The sequence below is a fragment of the Gallus gallus genome, chromosome 2 (assembly GCF_016699485.2).
Source record: "Gallus gallus isolate bGalGal1 chromosome 2, bGalGal1.mat.broiler.GRCg7b, whole genome shotgun sequence".
NCBI lineage: Eukaryota > Metazoa > Chordata > Aves > Galliformes > Phasianidae > Gallus > Gallus gallus.
The window spans coordinates 112,667,149-112,686,107 of NC_052533.1; the positions used below are offsets into that span (position 1 = coordinate 112,667,149).

An 18,959-nucleotide genomic window follows, 5' to 3' on the forward strand; every position below is an offset into this window, starting at 1 on the left:
CCAGTCATTTTAGGAGAGATGCTGTTTCTTAGTTGAAACTCTGTTTGTTCTTAAAGATGAAATATTACAGCACTGCACTTACAAGGGTTTTTGTTTTTGTTTTATAAATGCTGAAACTTCAGTGACTAGCACTCAATTTCTAATTACAGTGCTGTTCCCAAAAACGTAGCGTAAAGCGTGTTAGCATTTGAAAATTTTACATATTCTTATTAACTTAAATATCCCACTGTTTTCTAGAGTATGACATTAAATGGTGACAAACATGATATATCTTTTGCAGTAATTATACTTGATGATGCTCCATAAAAGTCATCTCACTGTGAAACACTAAATACACATGGTATATATATATGTTTTATTTGGGTAGGAGTTGCCTTACCGATCTGTTTCTCCAGTAGTAAATAAAATTACTCCCAGTAAAGGAGACAATACAGTGCAGGTTTGATTAAGATTTTCTGTTTTGTCTTCTAGTTCTTACCTTCATTGTCAGTGGGCATCTGTGGAAGAGCTGGACAAAGACAAGAGAATTCAGCAGAAGATTAAGCGGTTTAAGGCAAAACAGGGCCAGAACAAATTCCTTTCAGAAGTATGATGATTTTTTGTTTCCTTTAGATGATAAAGGAATATTTTAATGAATTATTTTTCTGTATGCCACCAGAAGACTTGACAATTGTAATATTATCAGCATTTATTCTGATACAAGATACAACCACGAGTGATCCAAGTCTTGCAAGTTTATGAAATTCAAGTGATCCATTCTGACTTGATACTTTTTACTATATATTTGTTGCTTAAAGTGAACACTTAGTTGTTCGTCTTGTAAGCTTGACTCTTACTGAATCACTACAAGATCTTTCTTGTCGGGAGCTGATTATGCCAGAAAAATGCATCACATTTTTCTCTGTTATGGACTGCTGCTCACTAGGGATTCTAAGCTTTTTATCATCAATTTAATTTCACTTAGAGCCATAAGCAATAATGTGGCAGAGGTCCTGTTGATAAACAACCAAATCTGCTGGTTTGTTTCTGAAAGCTTACCTTTCAGTAAAACACCATTTTTTTTAGGGGAAAAAACAGGTTTATATGGTACTCTGTTTATTTATTTGTATTTGTTGTTACTATATAGTTCAAGTTGAACAAAGTCAGTTGGAAATGGAAAACTTTCATAAAGTCACCTCAGGTTTCTGATTAAGTGTGCCTGGTTGATATATTCTTATAAAGTTTGCAGGAATTTAGGGGGATGAGGAATTGATGTGATATGCTTTTAGAGCAGAATATAGGGCATCTATCAACACTATATCAGAACATCCGAAGAATGCTTTAAGATTATAATAAAGTGTGGTGGCAACTATGAGGAATTAAAAGCATCATATAATGCTAATGCCTGAGGAACTAGATTAAATAGACTCTCAAGACTCCTGATATTCTTTTTTTAAGAAGTCAATAAATACATGAAAATTAAAAAAAAAAAGTCAATACAATATATTGAGCAACATAACTGTGAGATTTAACGTCTTTTTTAAGTGTAGAAGCCTGCAATTGCTTCTTTGTAAACTATTTTTTTTAAATGTTTCCAAGTGTGTCACAAATTATTGTAAGTACTTGGAACCTGTTTTGTTTCTTGGTTTTTTTTTTTCCTAACTATGAAAATGAGCATGGTTTTTACCCCTTTTGTCTGTTTTTTTTTTCATTGGAGGGGATCCTAAAAGTGTGGAATGAAACATGGCACTTCCATACTGTAGTGAACTCCATAAGTTCTGGAAGGGATAAGAGAGAATATAACAAAATGTGATTTTTGGACAATATATGCATACCTGCAGTGCTTTTTCTGTTTTTGAAACGATCCTGAAACCTTATAAAGTGGTTAGACAATTCCTGTAGTTAAAATAATCCAAAGGCACTTATTGTACAAGGCTCTAATTTCTTTATTGCAAGCTGTAGTTTTCAAGAATGCTAAATGCATTGCATGCCATAAGCCTTTTCGATTGCTCATTAGTGAATTGTAATTTCACACTTCATTTAAAATATTCTTAAACATTCTCTCACAGTAAAAGGTTTCACACAGTAATTAAGAAGCCCAGTTAACAAAGTCTGAGAAGTCTGATTCCCTCACGGGGAATGATCTTGCTGAATTGTAGCATTTCAATTAACATGTTGAAGTTTGCCAAATATAAATTCTGTGTCACCGTGACCCAAAATATTATTGCCTGGTGAAATATATAATAATTTCTCCTCTCAGGAAGGACTAATAAAGATATCTTATGTATTTTTCTGTTTGTCTCCTTGAACAGATTGATGATGAGCTTTTTAATCCAGATTATGTGGAGATCGATCGAATCTTGGATTTTTCACGTAGCACAGATGATAATGGGGAGGTAAATAGAACTTCTAGTGTATTTGTGGTCATATGGATGTTGTGTTTAGAGTGTATTTATAAATTTGAATATATAAACAGTTTTGAAGCTACCATTCTATATTTCTGCAATAAATGTGAAAGCATTTGAAAAAACGTTGGCTAATGTAGCATTTTCCCTAGAATAAAGGAGTTTAAGTGGAAAATCAAACTTCTACATTACTTATATTTAAAAACAGAATGAAACTACCCAACACACTACAGAACCAACAAACAGGAAGGGGGGAGGGAAAACCAACCCTGATTCGTAGCGAGGAATATGATGTCCATGCAAGCAATACAGAATCAAAATAAAAATTGCAACAGCTCTGCCAAAATGGGTGTTAACAATGTAATAATTGTTTAGACATTGTTTAGGTGTTGCAGAAGAGGTCCTGAAATTACTGTTTCTTACTTTATAAGACCTATTCTGCAGAACAAGATTGCTTTCTTTTCCGGGAGATTCCTTTTTGATCCTGAGAGAGTAGAAAGCTTCACTGACAGTGTCATTGTCTTTTTACTGGTGATCTGTGAATGGTGGTTGTTGGGTTGCTTGATCTCTGAGTGATTGGCTTTTTGAAAATGTAAAAATGTTAGTTTAATGCGAGTGATGTCAAATAAAGTGTTATGTTCCTTTTGGTGGTGAACCTGAATTCCCTCCTCTCAAATATGACTGTTAACTTGTCAAGGTATCAACCTGCTGTTTGCTTATCCTCTGTGCTAGTTCAGACATTTAGGTCTTGAAATGCTTTTTGAATTTTACCTAGCTTTCAGATCTCCTGTTTATTTAATAATAAAAAAGTTCCACTTCTATTGTTTTTTTTTATTGTGATCTTATCTTTTCCATCTTGACGAAGCCTGTAACGCATTATCTGGTGAAGTGGTGTTCGCTTCCTTATGAAGACAGCACTTGGGAGCTCAAGCAAGACATCGACCAAGCTAAGATTGAAGAATTTGAGAAACTGATGTCTAGAGAGCCAGAAATGGAGCGTGTGGTAAGAATTGGCTGCATATAGAGGGTTTTATTTGAAAATAGTAAAGTAATGTGGTCTTTCAGAAACCACTAATGGGATTTGCTGTATTTGAAACAGGAGCGACCTCCTGCCGATGACTGGAAGAAATCGGAGAGTTCCAGGGAGTATAAAAACAATAACAAACTCAGGGAATACCAGTTGGAGGGAGTAAACTGGCTTCTTTTCAATTGGTACAACACGTACGTAAAATACTGCTTACTACTGAATCTTACTTTGGAAAAGCTTTTCTAGCTTATATGCAATTATAACCTTTTAAAGTACCCTTCTAAAGCGGGATTTAAGTATTATTTACATCTTTCATTTTCTACTGCAGAAATTGTATATAAGCTACTTATGGGGATGTAACATAACATTGCATAAAGCACAAATGTTTTGGCTAGGTTCCTGTGGCATTCATGTATACCCACACTGCCTCTCCCCATCTTGGGAGGTACCTGTTTAATGCTTCACAAATTCTGGTATTTATTTGTATCAAAAAGGATTGTGGTGTGCTTTCAATGTAAGTTTGTCATTTTAGAAATGTTTTGTTCACTTTAACTACTTATGTAGTGATTTTTCTATGTTTTAATGTAAGACTACTTTTTTTGTTGTTGTTTTCAGACGAAACTGCATTTTAGCAGATGAAATGGGGTTGGGAAAGACTATCCAGTCCATTACGTTTCTCTATGAGATATATTTGAAAGGAATCCATGGTCCTTTCTTGGTTATTGCACCGTTGTCCACAATTCCCAACTGGGAAAGGGAGTTCCGCACCTGGACAGAGTTGAATGTGGTTGTGTATCATGGGAGTCAAGCAAGCCGGCGGACCATTCAGTTGTATGAAATGTATTTCAAAGATCCACAGGTAAGAGCTCTTTGTGCAGTTATTCTGGGTTTTGTTAGTTTCTTTTTGGTTGACTTTGTTGTTTCTGTTTGTTTGATTTTTTTTTTTTTTTTTTAATATATGTCTTACTGGAGCTCATTAATCTTCGGTTACAACTATCAATTTGGTTTTTTTGGTTCTGTGTAGTACTAAACCTGGTGTAGTAGGTTTCAATTAGTATGTGTGTGAAGAGACATTATTTTAGTAGCAGCCAGGAGATCAGTTGGAAATAGAATTGGATTAAGAGTTACTGGGATGGAGTATGACTTACTCAGGTTTTATTTTTTATTGTTATATGCAAGGGTTTCATTCTTTTGTACTCTTGAGAAAAACTGGCAGAAAAGATTTGTAGTGGAGAAACTGCTTTAACCAAACTAAGCTTAGAAGTCCATCTGTGCCTACCGTTCCAGGAGAAGACCAGCATGCAGAGATTAAGCTTGTTGATGTTTGTTTATCAAATTTTATAAGTCAGATGTACTTTGAATCTGTTACTACATTCCTGTTGAATAGTCCTTATGATATAAGGAGAACAAATTTAAAAGGGAGGGTGAAAACAGAAAATTATTTGAAAAACTGAAGCTATGAAGAGCAGCAGTTCTCTACATTTAAACACAAGGCTTTGCTCAGTGTTCTCAAGTAAAAAGGATTGGAGGGAAAACAGTGTGCGTTCATAGAATTGTATTGCAAAACAAGTCTCCTCACTTAAGAAAAAAAAAGTGGGAGTTCAACCCTATTTGAAATATTATGGAGTATTATTTCCAACGGAACTTAGAAAGTGATAGTGGTGAACTAATATATTTAGATTTTCTGTAAAGGATTTGATTTTATGCCACCAGATATTTTGATTAATAAACTAGAATGATATAAAATCAATGTGGCACACATTAAGTGGATTTAAAACTGGCTAACTGATATTTTTCAATGTAATTGTAAATGAGAAATTATTTGCATTTTCAGTGTAGTTCTTCGGGGATTGGCTCTTGTCCATGAGCTATATAACACTTCTAACAATGATTTGAAAGAAAACATAAAATCATTACTGAAGAAGTTTTCAAATGTCACAAAGATGGCAAGAGTGGTAAATAATTAAGACAGTTAAGGATACAGAGTAAGCTGTGTTACTGGATTCAAATTAACAGTATTCAGAGTAGCTAAATATAGGGTTATCTATGGTCTGAGAACAGAGTTCATTATTATAGTAGGGAGAGCTCTGTCCTGAGAAGAGTGTAAGACAAATGCGCCTCCTTTAGCGTCTTGACACACAACCAGTTGAACATGAGTTCTTACTGCGAGGCATTAGTTAAAAGGGCAAGTGAAAAGTGTGTGGGAGGAAAGAAATCTTTATTAAGAGTAAAAATCTTACAACATTCTTCTGTTTGTTCTTAATGTAGTGTGTAGTCGAGTTCTGCCTAGCACTTCTCTTGTCTTTTCCTCAATAAGTGTTGAGAAACTGAAATCTTTATAGTAAAACTGTGAGGATTGTTGCAAGATAGTTTTTACTTGGCTCCTCTAAGGTCTGTTTTCTATTTTGAAGACAATAACTGTGGTACAACTTGACATGCCACCAGGGCTAACAGGTACTTAAGTCTAGTGGAGAAGCACTGTAAATCGTAGGAACCAGAAATTGGATCAGTTTTGGCTCTTTCAGCAGTTTATCAGAGAAAGTTCCAAATCAAAATCAGATACATTCTTGTAAAAGATGATTAATTTCAATAGCAGTTGCTTCCCTGAAGTTGAGGATAATAATCACACTTAGCTTCTTACCTAGATGTATTATATACAAGTGAATTTAAATTAATTATTTTGTATTTTATCTGTCCAAAAATATTTCATAGCAAATATATGATATTTTATATCATTTTTAAATTGTTTTATACAATTATAGATGTCTCTATTATGCCAAAATGTTTTCCATGTTGCACTTACTCTTCCTGCAGTGACCGTGGTGGTCATTTGACCCCATATCAAGTACAATGGCAAAGCACTCGTGACACAGAGAAATGAATGTTTCTGCTACCTTTGCTTTGCTAACTGGTTTAAGTTGAGAGTCAAACAATTACCGTGGTTGGGGATGAGGCAGAAACAAACTTTTCCTTTTGGTGACGGTTAGCTTAGATGTATCGTGAAATAATACTGTGTGTTCCATTCTCTGTAAGACTCCATCAGCTGTGAAATGCAATGCAGAAACTGAATTATGAGGGGAAAAATGTCTCTCTGCATCCTGACAAAAGGAATCCACATGAAGTGCTCAGTCTGGCATCCTCCAAGGCACTACCGGTGGGCATTTGATGGGGGAAGAGGAGAGACAGGCAGGCTTTGGCAGTATCATTTCTGGTCATTTTGCCAAATGCGTCAACTCAGACATCGACATCTTTGGCTTTTTAGGTCTTAATGTGAAAAGAGGGCCTCTCAAGCTGAGCAGATTTTCAAAAAGACAGCTGAATGTTTTGAAAATCTGAATGAGTTCGAAGGGCAATAATAAAAACCTGCATGCATGAGAAGCCCCTACCCCATCTGCAGTAGTTTGGATTTCAGAATCAGCACCAGTAACCAATCAAGATGTTGTGAAAACCTTGAGAGTTGTTGATAACAATTTTTTTCAGTGGTGTGATTTTGATGCTAAGAACATCATGTGACTAGAAATACTTCCTTAATATCCCTTCCTGCTCTACTGTTTGTGACACTTATGGAGAGAAGCCTATTCTGATATTCTTGATCAGTAAAACTGACATATCCTACTGGAGGCCGTCCCTTGTTGGAATACCAAAAAAAGGAATTGCTGTTCTGTGGTATCCTACCGTTGAAAGTTCTGTTGTAACATTAGGAAAACTATGTATGCCAAATAAAGTTAAGGGCAGAGCCCTGCAGTAGAGTTTGAGGTGCGTTTGAGAGAATTTTGCTTTGCAGGGTAATGAGGGCTAAGAAGAGAAGCACTTGGCTCATTTGTGTAGAGAGGATACCATGTCCGTGGTTGATTTTAACTGAAATCATGGTACTGATGTTCAGAACTTCTTCTAGCTTATGTGATTTATTTCTTTTGGACTTGGTGGGTGTTGATTTAACTGAGTATTTTCTTGCCTGCATTGTTGTCTTCCTTGCTGAGAAGCTACAGAGCTATGGTTAGTAGACAGCAGTGTAAGGTGATATTTCACCTACAGGGACACTCTGTCTTTTACCGAAGATGTCAGAGTGTGTTTTATGGAATGAGTGAGACTTTTTTCCAGATGCCTCACTGCTATAAATAGTAAATATGCATGTTCCTTGCATCTGTTCTTCCGTTCATCAACATGCAGTCTAAGGTTAGTGAGAAAAGTCCATGTTAATCTTTTAGTGTTCCTTCTGGTGGAATGTGCATCTTTTTAGTAGTTGTGATCTTTATTCATAGCCATTGATCCTTCTCTATTTGTGTCCTCTAAGAGGTAATACAACCAAGACATAAGAGGACTTTTATATTTATATCTACTTGTTGCACGTCTGGGCTGCCTCTGTTGCTTTAGTTAATGCTAGAATTTTCCATGCAGAACAGGAAACTATTTCCTGTTAAGAGGACATAAGAATATGTTCTCTGCGTAAATTGGTGTGAAATTCCTGTTTCCATCATCAGAGGACTTCATTTGGATGCCAGACTGAAACAGGGTAAACTGACTTCCTTGTTGTCTAAGAAGTCATCTGTGAAAAAGCTGTAGGTCACCTGCCTGATAATTTCTACATTTACATTTCTCAAATGCAACAGGAGTAGCATTACTTGGGAAAGTATCCTAATTACTTGGGAAAAGAATCCTAAGTCTTCAAGGCCCCAAACTGTAAAATTCACCATCTAAAGCTCTTGGAATTTCTATTTAGTTGACTGTTATAATCACTCACTTCAATACAGCATTTTGCTGTCTCTTTGAGCTCTAAATATGTAATTGGGGTCCCTCTTATTGCTTCACGTAGGATGATTTTTGTAGTGCACTGTTTGTCAGTCATGAGGTTGCCTGTGGCAGTCTTTCCTGCTAGTTGGGAAGAATCTGCTAGGCTGCATTTTCATATCTTAGCAGTTATGCTTGGTTCTTGAAAAGACCACAGTGTTTCACTTCTCTGGCATTCTAAGTTGCCTACTTGGTGTATCTTCATCTGCTGTTTGTTAGATTACAACTGTTTTTCCCCTGAGAAGGTAAATGTTTCTGGAATATGCTATGGAAAAGCACTGTTGAACAGATCATTTCTTCCTCTGAGGTACTCTTGATATGCATACTCAGATATAATGTTGAGGTCAGGAATACCAGGTTTCCAGTCCTTTCAAAGAGTCTGTAGCCAATCACCGCAGCTTGCAGAGGATCATGTACGGGTCACTTATAGGAGAATTTGGACTTGCACATTTTCAAAAGGAAAGATGACCATCTCACTGTAAAATATCTGTTTCTCTTGAAATGTATTGGATCTACAACCTACAGCATACTCAGTTTTCAAAGCAGGATGGGCTTTGAACTTGTATGATGCCAGTCTTTTCAGAAACAGGTGTCCTGTGCAGACCACGTATCACTTGAGACACCCGGTTATGTATTTCTTTGACCAAGATTAGGAAGAATTATGACACAATATCAATACAGTGTTCATGTTGTGATCTTTTCTGAAGATTGTTCAAGGTTTTTCTGAAACATATTAGTCCTGATAAGACCTCTAACTAACAGTAATTATTGAAGAAGATGCCAGGCATCAGATAAATCATAGTGTTGAACTTTCCTTAAAACAAGTTCTCAGAAGTATTGAGGAAATATTTATAAGTTCAGCATTTTTCTTCTTTTCAGAGCTGCTTGCTGTAATTGTAGGTGAAACTTGATGTCCATCAGAAAAAAAACCCACTCTTGAGAGCAGAATATTGTACTGGTCAGGACAATGAATCGTTAATGTTCTCTAGGGTTATTTGTATTGTTTGGGAGAATTGTGGTGTATTTCCTTGATTTAAATGAAAAAGAGAATTCTCTTGACGAAGTCTGCAAAACTTATTTTGAATATTGCAGGGATACATTATTGTTTCCAGACATTGGTATAATTCATGCAGATTGTAGCTGAAATACTTGTAATCATGTAACGATCACACAGTCTTCCAGCCACTCGGTAGCATTGCTTGGGGTTGTTGTGGCCAAAGTGCAGGACCAGGCACTTGGTCTTGATGAATTTCATCCCCTTTGTCTTAGCTGTACAACGAATATGCAGTGATTCTGTGAGCCTTTTTGTAAGAAAAACAACATAGCTAGTTTGATACCAGTAGTAAACTTAGACATTTGTGCTCCTTCAATGAGTCAGCAATAATGACTTCATTTACTTAAAATAATTTGCCCATTGTACTGTTCTGGGTTTTCTTTAAATAATGAATTCTGAAGATTAAACAAATTTACCTTCTTTCTTTGACAGTCAGTTTACTCTAACGTCTGCTGTTCTTTTTAGGGTCGTGTGATAAAAGGGTCCTACAAGTTCCATGCTATTATCACAACATTTGAAATGATTTTGACTGACTGCCCCGAGCTTCGAAACATTCCATGGCGTTGTGTAGTAATCGATGAGGCCCACAGGCTGAAAAACAGGAATTGTAAGCTTTTGGAAGGACTCAAGATGATGGATCTGGTACGTGTGTACATCTTTTAGAAGAAATAAATAAATCTTCATTTCCTCCATTTTTGTTAGTCCCAATTTGCAGTTTCACCACAAAGTAAAAGTATTGCTGCTTAAGTAAAAGTATTAGATGTTAAGAAGAATGAGAGAATGCATCTTGAGAATCTTTAAATTACCTGGAAGCACATACATACATTGGATTTTGGTATGCTGATGTTTCATCAGGCTCTTCATTAATTTAAACCTGTAATTATGTGTATTATTTTAAATGAATTGAGAATTTTTTTCTTCCCCTTCTCTCTTTTCATGTTACTTACTTCTGTAATCACTTGTCCTTCATATTCTCTTCTTTACCTTGACATTTATTTAGAGGTATAATGTGGACTGCTGACTAAATACACCTGTGAGAGTTAAATTAATCTGAATTAAATCAGCTCTGATGTTAATTTGTTGTGTGGCCATAAGGAACTGCTTTCAGGTTAGCTGTGGAAGGGATTAAAAGGAAGGGAAATGTGAGTTGGTTTCTGATATTTTCATAAATATAAATGCACATTATATGTATGAAATATGTAATAGTAAGCACACAAAGAACAATGAGAAGATGAATTTAAAGCTATTTACAATTTTATTGGTCAGAAGATTCTTTAAAACTGTAGCAGGAATGCAGTCAAGCTGAGTTAATACCTGGAATACCTGGAATTCAAAAACTCCTGGTAAAAATAAAGTGGCATAAACATTATCTTACACAAGCACTGGTGACCTACAGATCACTTCTAGATTATGTTTTCCTCACTGTTAAATAATATTTTTCTTGAAGAAGTCTTGAAGCTTAATGAAAGAAAGTATGTAAAAATGTTGTATAGAATTTATTTTTATTATAGTTACCATTAAAGGAGAGCTGAGCTCACAGTAATGGCTATAGATGGAGGAACAGAACTTCTCACTTCAGTTCTTTCTCAGCTGCTAAATTCATGTTTGATCTTGGGCTCACTGTTTAACCTCTCTGGGTACCTCCTCTAAAGCGGCATGAAACTTCTCCTTTCATCTCTGTCAGTTTCATACTCTGCTTTGTGAGCACCTTACGAGGTGAAGTATTTTTCTGGACTAACTGAAGGAAGACCAAAGCACAAGTTTATAAGTGTCTGGAAAAGAATTATATATAAGTTGAGGCAAAAAAGAAAACAGAGATTATACATATGTATGAAAAAAAGAATGGATTTAAATGGATTTCTAGGCAACTCTTTATTAATCTTTCAGGAACATAAAGTGCTGCTTACCGGAACTCCTTTGCAGAATACAGTAGAAGAGCTATTTAGCTTGCTTCACTTTTTGGAACCAGGTCGCTTCCCATCCGAAACCACATTCATGCAAGAATTTGGGGATCTGAAAACCGAAGAACAGGTAAACTGCCCTTGCATACTTAGTTCTCTGTTTAGATACCGTGAGTTTAACCATTTCATTGTATCTGAACTTTATGACTTGTTTTTACAAGTAATACCTGTTTTCTTCTTAGATGACCGCAGTGGACTTATCCTTGTTTTTGTTTTGTTGGGATTTATTTTGAGTTCTTTTTGTTTTCGATCAAAATTCATTTTAACATGCAACTGTTCTTGCTGCTTTGACAATTAATCATACAGAAATGAGTTGTCTTTTTGAGTGTCAGTATCAGAGTTAAGGGATTGTAACTTCTGTGGAATGGATACCTGTGGGTTTTATCACTGACTTCAGTGCAAACAGGAACACATTTGAAGTCAAGTTAGCAAGTCAATAATAGATTTCTCAAGCTGACCAATAAAAGAAATGCATAAATCAAAGCAAAATGAAAAACCCTTAATGCAACGTGTTCTAGATCTCAAATGTAAATGATGATCATATATAAAACTTTCTTTCATTTATGTATGGAAGTGTTTTTAGAAGTGAATAGGTAACATTTAAACTACTGTAAAATTACTCATAGGATTTAGCTGAGGCATGACACCTTAATTTAGGCACCTTAATGTGGCTCTTTGCACTCTGTGGTAACCTAACTTTGTGACTGCATGTGTTTTTTGTGTACAACTTTTGTCTTGGTTCTGTCTGAAAACTCCCCAGTTTGAACTTCTGACTTTTGAGTGCTTGAAGTGGTTAACTTTCTTTGAGGTTATCTCTATTATAGGTAATGGTCTAAATTTAAAACAAACAAACAAACAAATTCTCTCCCAGCCCCTTACCGTCTGGACAATCGCTGTGTGTCCTGCAGGAATCATAGGGTATGTTTCCACAGATTGTGCAGGCAGTTGCATGTCAGTTAGCCTGGACTCTGACCTGATTGGAGGTGAGCCAACTGTGATCCAGAAGCTGTGTACTCCTGTTAATATGGTGTTTGAGCTGGAGTTAATATATCCTAACTCTCAGCATAGCTTCTGTCTGGCCAGCTCAAAATGTCAGTGGGGCAAAACTGGAAATTTTTGATGCTGTATGGGGAAATATAACTAAAATAATGCTATCAGTCATCAGCAGATTTGGAACCTGGATTGCTTGGGCAACAACTTTTGGAAGAGGTGTTGTCTTTGTGAATATATCGCTTCTGAAATTTGATTTTTCTTTCAAATGGTGGAAGAGATTATATGTTGGCAACCTAGGTTTTCTCCTTCACTCCTTGCACTCCTATTCCATGTAATTTTTTCATTGTTCGTCTCTCTGGACTAATTTATCTCCATTCTCTTGAAGTTGCTCTATTGCTATAGGAATGATCTGAATTCAGGAGAAAGCTGCTTTTGTTCTTGTTTCTGTTACGCAGCACCCTACTAGGAGACGATGACCAATTTCAGGGTAAATTGTCAGCTCTTTAGCTCAGAGCTGGTTTGTAGTTTGATGAGAGATAGGACTTTAAAAACAACCTTAATGCCAACTCGTTATATGTGTATGGAGTATGCTTGAGTTTTTGTATAAAGGCCATCATAAAGACTTGACCAAACTTTATAGAAGGAAAACAGATGCTTGCCCTCTGCCTCATAAAGTTTATGTTGCCAAACCTGGAGACAAAAAAGAAAAAAAAAAAAAGCATTAAAAAAATAATTACAGAAATATGGAATTTTCATTTTGAAAACAGGCTTAAAAAGTTTTCTGCTTTGGCAAATGTCAAAACTAAGAAAATAAGAAAAGAATTAGGGCCAGGCATTTGAAGGTAAAAATAGTATAATTCACTGTATTTAGTGGTTAGAAGTTACTCTAAAAGTTGATCTTACAGTCAGATTTGCTTATATAGCTGAGCTGTGCCTACTTAAGGTTAGCTCTGCACAATTGCTGTGCAGTACTGCCATTGTCTAGAGGTATGGTTCTAAGGGAGATCATTTAATGACATGCACTAAACAGAAGTGGTGTGCACTAAAAATTGACTTCAGAAATTTATGCCACAGTGTTAACAAGGAAATTTCATTTTCTAGGTCCTTGAGGAAAGACTTAAATGCTGTCTACTTAAGATCTGAGTTAGAAAAGGAGACTTCAGAATTAAGAAAATGTTAGAAGTACAAGAAATAAATATGTGAAGACTTAGAGGTTTGATTGTTGTTTATTTAATGTCTCCTAGGTGCAGAAATTGCAAGCTATTTTGAAGCCGATGATGCTGAGACGTCTCAAGGAGGATGTGGAAAAGAACCTGGCCCCCAAAGAGGAAACCATCATTGAAGTTGAGCTGACGAATATTCAGAAGAAGTACTATCGTGCTATTCTCGAGAAGAATTTTGCGTTTCTCTCGAAGGGTGGAGGTCAGGCAAATGTACCTAATCTTTTAAACACTATGATGGAACTAAGAAAATGCTGCAATCATCCGTACCTTATTAATGGTAAGTCACATCATCTTCTTTTCAATAAGCATTTTTAAGACTGCTCAGTGTGTTACAAATTCTGTTCTAGTTTCTCCAGTGGGATAGTTGTTAATTCTTCTTTCCATGAAAATGCTATGCTGAAAGCAGTATAAGTGACTGAGTGAATATACTGTGTGTCTTTTTATTTATGTATTTTTAAAGTAGAATAGTGACATAACCTTTTAGGTTCTCTTGTGTTTAGAAATCTGCTCGTCAGGACAGCATTGCTTTTGAAAACATCTGCACTGCTTTTTTGAAGGCTTGCTAGTCCTGTCAGAGTTGGTGTTAGTATCATGTGAGCATTATTGAGTTTTTTCTTTCTGTTATTTTTACAAGGAATACTTCAGTTATCATGCGGGTTCTTGGATGCTGCTGTAAAAATGACAATTTTTTTCTTCCCAGTTAGTTAGCTACTACTTGTTTTCTTGCCACAGAGTACTATGAGGTAGCACTAAACATTTCTGAATAAAAGTAATGAGTCAAGAAATGACTGAGACGTGCTCTTTATATAGGCCGTGAGCCTATAAAGGAGAAGGGAGTAAACTCTTTGAAAGGGTAAATAACAGCAGGACAAGGGGGAATGATTTTTATGTTGAAAGAGGGAAGATTTAGGTTGGATGTTAGGGGGAAGTTATTTCCCAGGAGAGTGGTGAGGTGCTGGAATGGGCTGTCCAGAGAGGTTGTGGATGCCCTGTCCCTGGAGGTGTTCAAGGCCACGTTGGATGGGGCCCTGGGCAACCTGGTCTAGTAAATGGGGAGGTTGATGGCCCTGTCCATGGCAGGGGGATTGGAGATTCATGATCCTTGAGGTCCCTTCCAACCCAGGCCATTCTGTGGTTCTGTGCTATTATGGACGTGTAGTCAGTTCATTTTCGTAATTTAATTGGACTGGAAAAAGATCTATATGAATGTCATATTAGATTTTAACAGTGAATACTCTGTTTTATTGTGATGCTATTGGTTTTCGATCAGGATTATCTGTGGCAAACACTCGGTGATGAGCCAGCTAACTGCAGTTAGCTCTCTGAAGTATGCTGAACTGTATGGGTTGGTCCAATCAAATCTTCCCTTTGAAGATGTAACATAAGCCTCTGTACATTGTTGCATGCTACTAGTTCCTTGTTTTCCATCTTCTCTTTGTTACTGTATATGATTTATGCTGTCACTGGTTTCATGCCTGTTACTAGTTTCATGGTGAAAGACTGTTTTATCATGAGCCATATGTGATTGCAGTTTTTATTGTGTGACTCCCATATTGCAGTGCTTGCTTTTTTTTTTTGACATTTTTGTTACGCTTAAACTGATTCACCAAATGACATCTAATTATATTTCATCTGCAAGTAATTATTCCAAAGGCACGATATAGAGTTACTCCAAAGTACCTGAACTCAACCGTGCTGGTGGGCTGCTCAGTTTCTAAATTCAGATGAACATACAATTAAATTAGCTTTGTGGTTCTGTTAGAATTTGTTTGTTAGCTCTTTGCTTCTAAGTTAATCTGTTACATAAGTGGGTTTACCAGAAAACAGTTCAGAATGTTCAGGTTATGAGCTTCTGAACTCAGTGCCTTTTATGTTCCTTGGTTTTCATCTCATTTTAATCTAGTGATTGTTTTTCCTTGTCTCATGCTATGAGGAATGAAGTGAATGTTTTTCCTCCTATTTTGTTTTGTGAAATAGAATTCACGAGTAGCATTTGCATCATTGCTTACAACAATGATTTTTTTTTTTCTCTCTCAAGTCTTGTATCATTTAACTTCTATTAGGGATTGCTTAAATTCAGGTAGTTGTATGGAAAATTTCAAGTATTTTTGGATGACTGTTTCTTAACCCTAGTAAAGGGAGTTGGAGATGTCTCTTGAGCTTTTTCCTTTTTAACATTTTTGTGACTTCTGAACATTTGGACTTGCTTAGTGGGATGCAGCAAAACAGCAGGTGGGTCAAGCCTTAAGATTTGATGCGAGGGAGAAATAAATAAATCCCAACTATTATTAGTGTGAAGGATGGAACTAAGCAACTAAGTTCTTTTTAATTCCAGGAGAGAAAATACTCTTATGTCCTGTAGTTGTCTGAGCCCTAGGTTTTATCTTGTTGATCGGTAATTAACATCTTTGTGTTTACAGTGATGACCAAGTTTATTTCTGACAAGAAGCCTTATAGTGACATGATGTTGCATGGTATTTTCCTGAAGAGTATCAAGCTCTGGAGACTTAAGGCTTTTCTAAAGAGGTCTTGGTATCCTTATTTTCTACAGGTTTTGTAAACAAGCAGCAGCGTATGTGTGTTTGCATGTATAGACCAAGTAGAAGATTGTTTTGTTTCACATAGAACTAAGTGTTCCAGATAATCTCCAGTTAAAAGACGTAGAAGTTTGTATCATAGAAGTAGTATGACAGGACTTGAATGTGGTGATTCTTTGTTTCTTGCTTAGTAGATTAGTTTTGTGGTGCTGAGAGAAGAATGGCTGTCTGCTGGTACTGTCCTTGAGCAGACTTCTAGAGGGAGCTGCTGCATTTTGTGTATTCTCCAGCCAAGGTGGGCAAAGCATTGTCCTATTGGTTTTCTCACAGCTGGACTCCTTGTTTCCTCCCTAGCAACCACTCAAGTATTTATACATCATACTTCTTTCTCTGACTCCAAGAGGCAACAGCAGGGAGTGCCTCTGTAGCATGTACAAGTACAGAGTACACTGGTAAACACTGAAAAGGTTTCTTGCTCTGTTCCTTATGCTCTCTTGAGCCCAAGGAGTCTCTCTTAACTAGAAGATTTCCTGCTATCAGGAAAGCACACATTCAGACTTCTTTTCATTCACTAATAAAAATCAACAAGAATAGAAGTGTTACAGGCCTACAAGACACTACTTCAAGTGTTTCGGGTAACAGGTACAACGTGTTCATCACTTAGTTGCAATTAAAGTAGGAGTGAAAAGGAAAAGGCAGGCTTTTATGGGTTTTAGCTAGGATAAGATGATTGGATGAGCAGGTTTTTGGAGACTGTACTCTGTTATGGAAGTGAATCTTGCTGAGACAAAATGCTGATACTGAAAATTCATCATTCATAAAACTCATTGGTAGGTTTGTTGTGCTGTGGTTGGACTAGTTGGTTTGCTTTTGAAGATACTGAGTGTGCATACTGTATATGAGCTACTTGACAGCCTGTTACATTCTGAAATTGACTAAGCTCAGTATAGAATCTGAGATCACTACCTTAATTTCTCCTATTTTGCAAAATGGGCAGTAATATGAAAAAGGGTAGCTTGAAGGATTGTCTAATTCTATTTTCATGTGGGTTTGTTTTTTTTTATGTGCAAACTATTAGGATCAGTAATGCTTGGAGCATAGGGAATCCTTGTTGTAAAAGTACCTTTAAGTGAAAGCATTAAAGTTTGCGGAAGTGAGCAGTGCAAGTAATATGAAGCTGTTGGCCTGCATAGAGTGGCATCTAGTTAAGACACCATGTTACAGTAGGCAAGGACCCGGTGATCACCCAGTGAGGATGCATTTGCCTGTTTGTTTACAGGCATCTAGTTAGAGTTGGGATATGGGAGAGATTCTCAGTGGAAGCCAGGCAGTAAGCTTTTCTTCCTCCCTGCCCCAACCCTCCCACCTTTCTTTCTGTTTCTCAAAAGCAGTGTTGAAGCTGGATGTTATGAGCTATGTTTTGTTTAAGAAAAATAAAAATAAAAATCAGAGGACCTGAAAAATACAGCCCCTCAAAAGGTTTATTTATATATGAAATAAGCTTAGGATGAAAGTTCCTAGACTTGTGTAGCCAAGAATAGTTATCTGATAATGTTTGAATAATAAGTTATATGTAGAAGTGACACTAAAATAGGATAAAAGCATATGAGCATAAGAAAAGCATAAACTTGTTCTGTATTCATCAGGTAATATGCAGTGCAAGGAATATTTGTTTCTATGCTTTTACTTCAAATGAAAAGGGAATGGCAAGAAGAAATTTTGATCTGGAAAGAATATATACATTGAATACCTTCATTAAGCTGGGAAGAAATTAGATGTTCAGTGAGGAAAAAAGTCTAAATAGGCAATAAAATACAATTTCATACTGCTTATTTTTTACCAAGAGAATTAGCTTTTTCACTGTTTGGATTTTGATTCTCTAGGTAGTAATGGAAGGGGTAGGTCCAAGTCATGCTTGTGGTTAACTTTCATTTTGGATATCAAATGTGGTTTGTATTCCTTGCATTTTCCTGTGAGAAGAAGAATTTTCTTCCGTGTTGAATTTGAAAGAGGACAAAGTCCATTTAACAGTTGGAATATTTTTTACCTTTTCATCTTTTTTCTTAATGTCTCATTAAATTGTGTTCATTAAATGATTTTAGGAAATTATTTAGAAAAGATTTTACTCCCTTAAAAAAAGAAATCGAATGAATACTCAGAGTGGCTTTTTAATTATACTGTGTTTGTGTGTATGTTTGCATTAAATTTAAGACTAATATTTTTTATAAATGTTTATTCACATAGTGTTTAAAACATTCCTGTGCTCTCTATAGGGTATTGAAGGCAAGCTCATTGTTTATTGATAAAATCCTCTGCTGTGTTCATGTATTGCTGTCCAATCTTTGCAGGTGCTGAAGAGAAAATTTTGGAAGAGTTTAAAGAAACACACAATGCCGACTCTCCAGATTTTCAGCTCCAGGCAATGATCCAGGCTGCTGGCAAGCTAGTACTGATTGACAAGCTGCTGCCAAAACTGAAGGCTGGTGGCCACAGGGTGCTTATCTTTTCCCAGATGGTGCGCTGCTTGGACATACTGGAAGACTACCTCATTCAAAGACGGTGAGAGCAACAATATAATGCAATTCTAAATAAACAGTGCATTCCTCAGTGACCACAGTATTTAACCTGTGAGTGATCTTTATTGTAATAGGATGAAATTCAAACGTTACTGTATTTTCTGGAGTAAGCTGACTTCAAGTTGCAAGTATTGAAGTTTTTCTTTCAGATGAGTACAAAATGACCTCAGAGGGACTTTATTGGGTCCTCCTAATTTACTAGTTAGTTAAATGTTCCAGTTACTCTGGAGTTTTTTGTTGTTTTTCTGCTTAATCCCAAATATTTATTTCATTCCTTGGAGTGAGAACCTGTTTCTTACTGAAGGGTACAAAGCAGGAGACAAGGTAGTAATATCTTACACTGATTAAGTTGTTGGATACAATAGCAGTCACTCAGTTTGTTGCAGCTATTTTGAAAGTAGAGTAGCATATTTTCC

General features: G+C 36.3%; 1 protein-coding gene across 10 annotated transcripts in view; it reads left to right on the forward strand.

Moving 5' to 3' along the window:
* Positions 1–18,959, forward strand: part of CHD7 (chromodomain helicase DNA binding protein 7) — a 129,873-nt gene that overhangs the window by 88,619 nt on the left and 22,295 nt on the right. For all 10 annotated transcript variants that reach the window (XM_046925604.1, XM_046925594.1, NM_001077586.4 and 7 more), the window contains 9 exons: positions 472–586; positions 2,292–2,375; positions 3,250–3,387; positions 3,484–3,605; positions 4,027–4,270; positions 9,719–9,895; positions 11,141–11,284; positions 13,452–13,707; positions 18,316–18,526. In XM_046925604.1, coding sequence (XP_046781560.1) covers positions 472–586; positions 2,292–2,375; positions 3,250–3,387; positions 3,484–3,605; positions 4,027–4,270; positions 9,719–9,895; positions 11,141–11,284; positions 13,452–13,707; positions 18,316–18,526 — 1,491 coding nt within the window. The remainder of the gene's footprint in view (positions 1–471; positions 587–2,291; positions 2,376–3,249; positions 3,388–3,483; positions 3,606–4,026; positions 4,271–9,718; positions 9,896–11,140; positions 11,285–13,451; positions 13,708–18,315; positions 18,527–18,959) is intronic.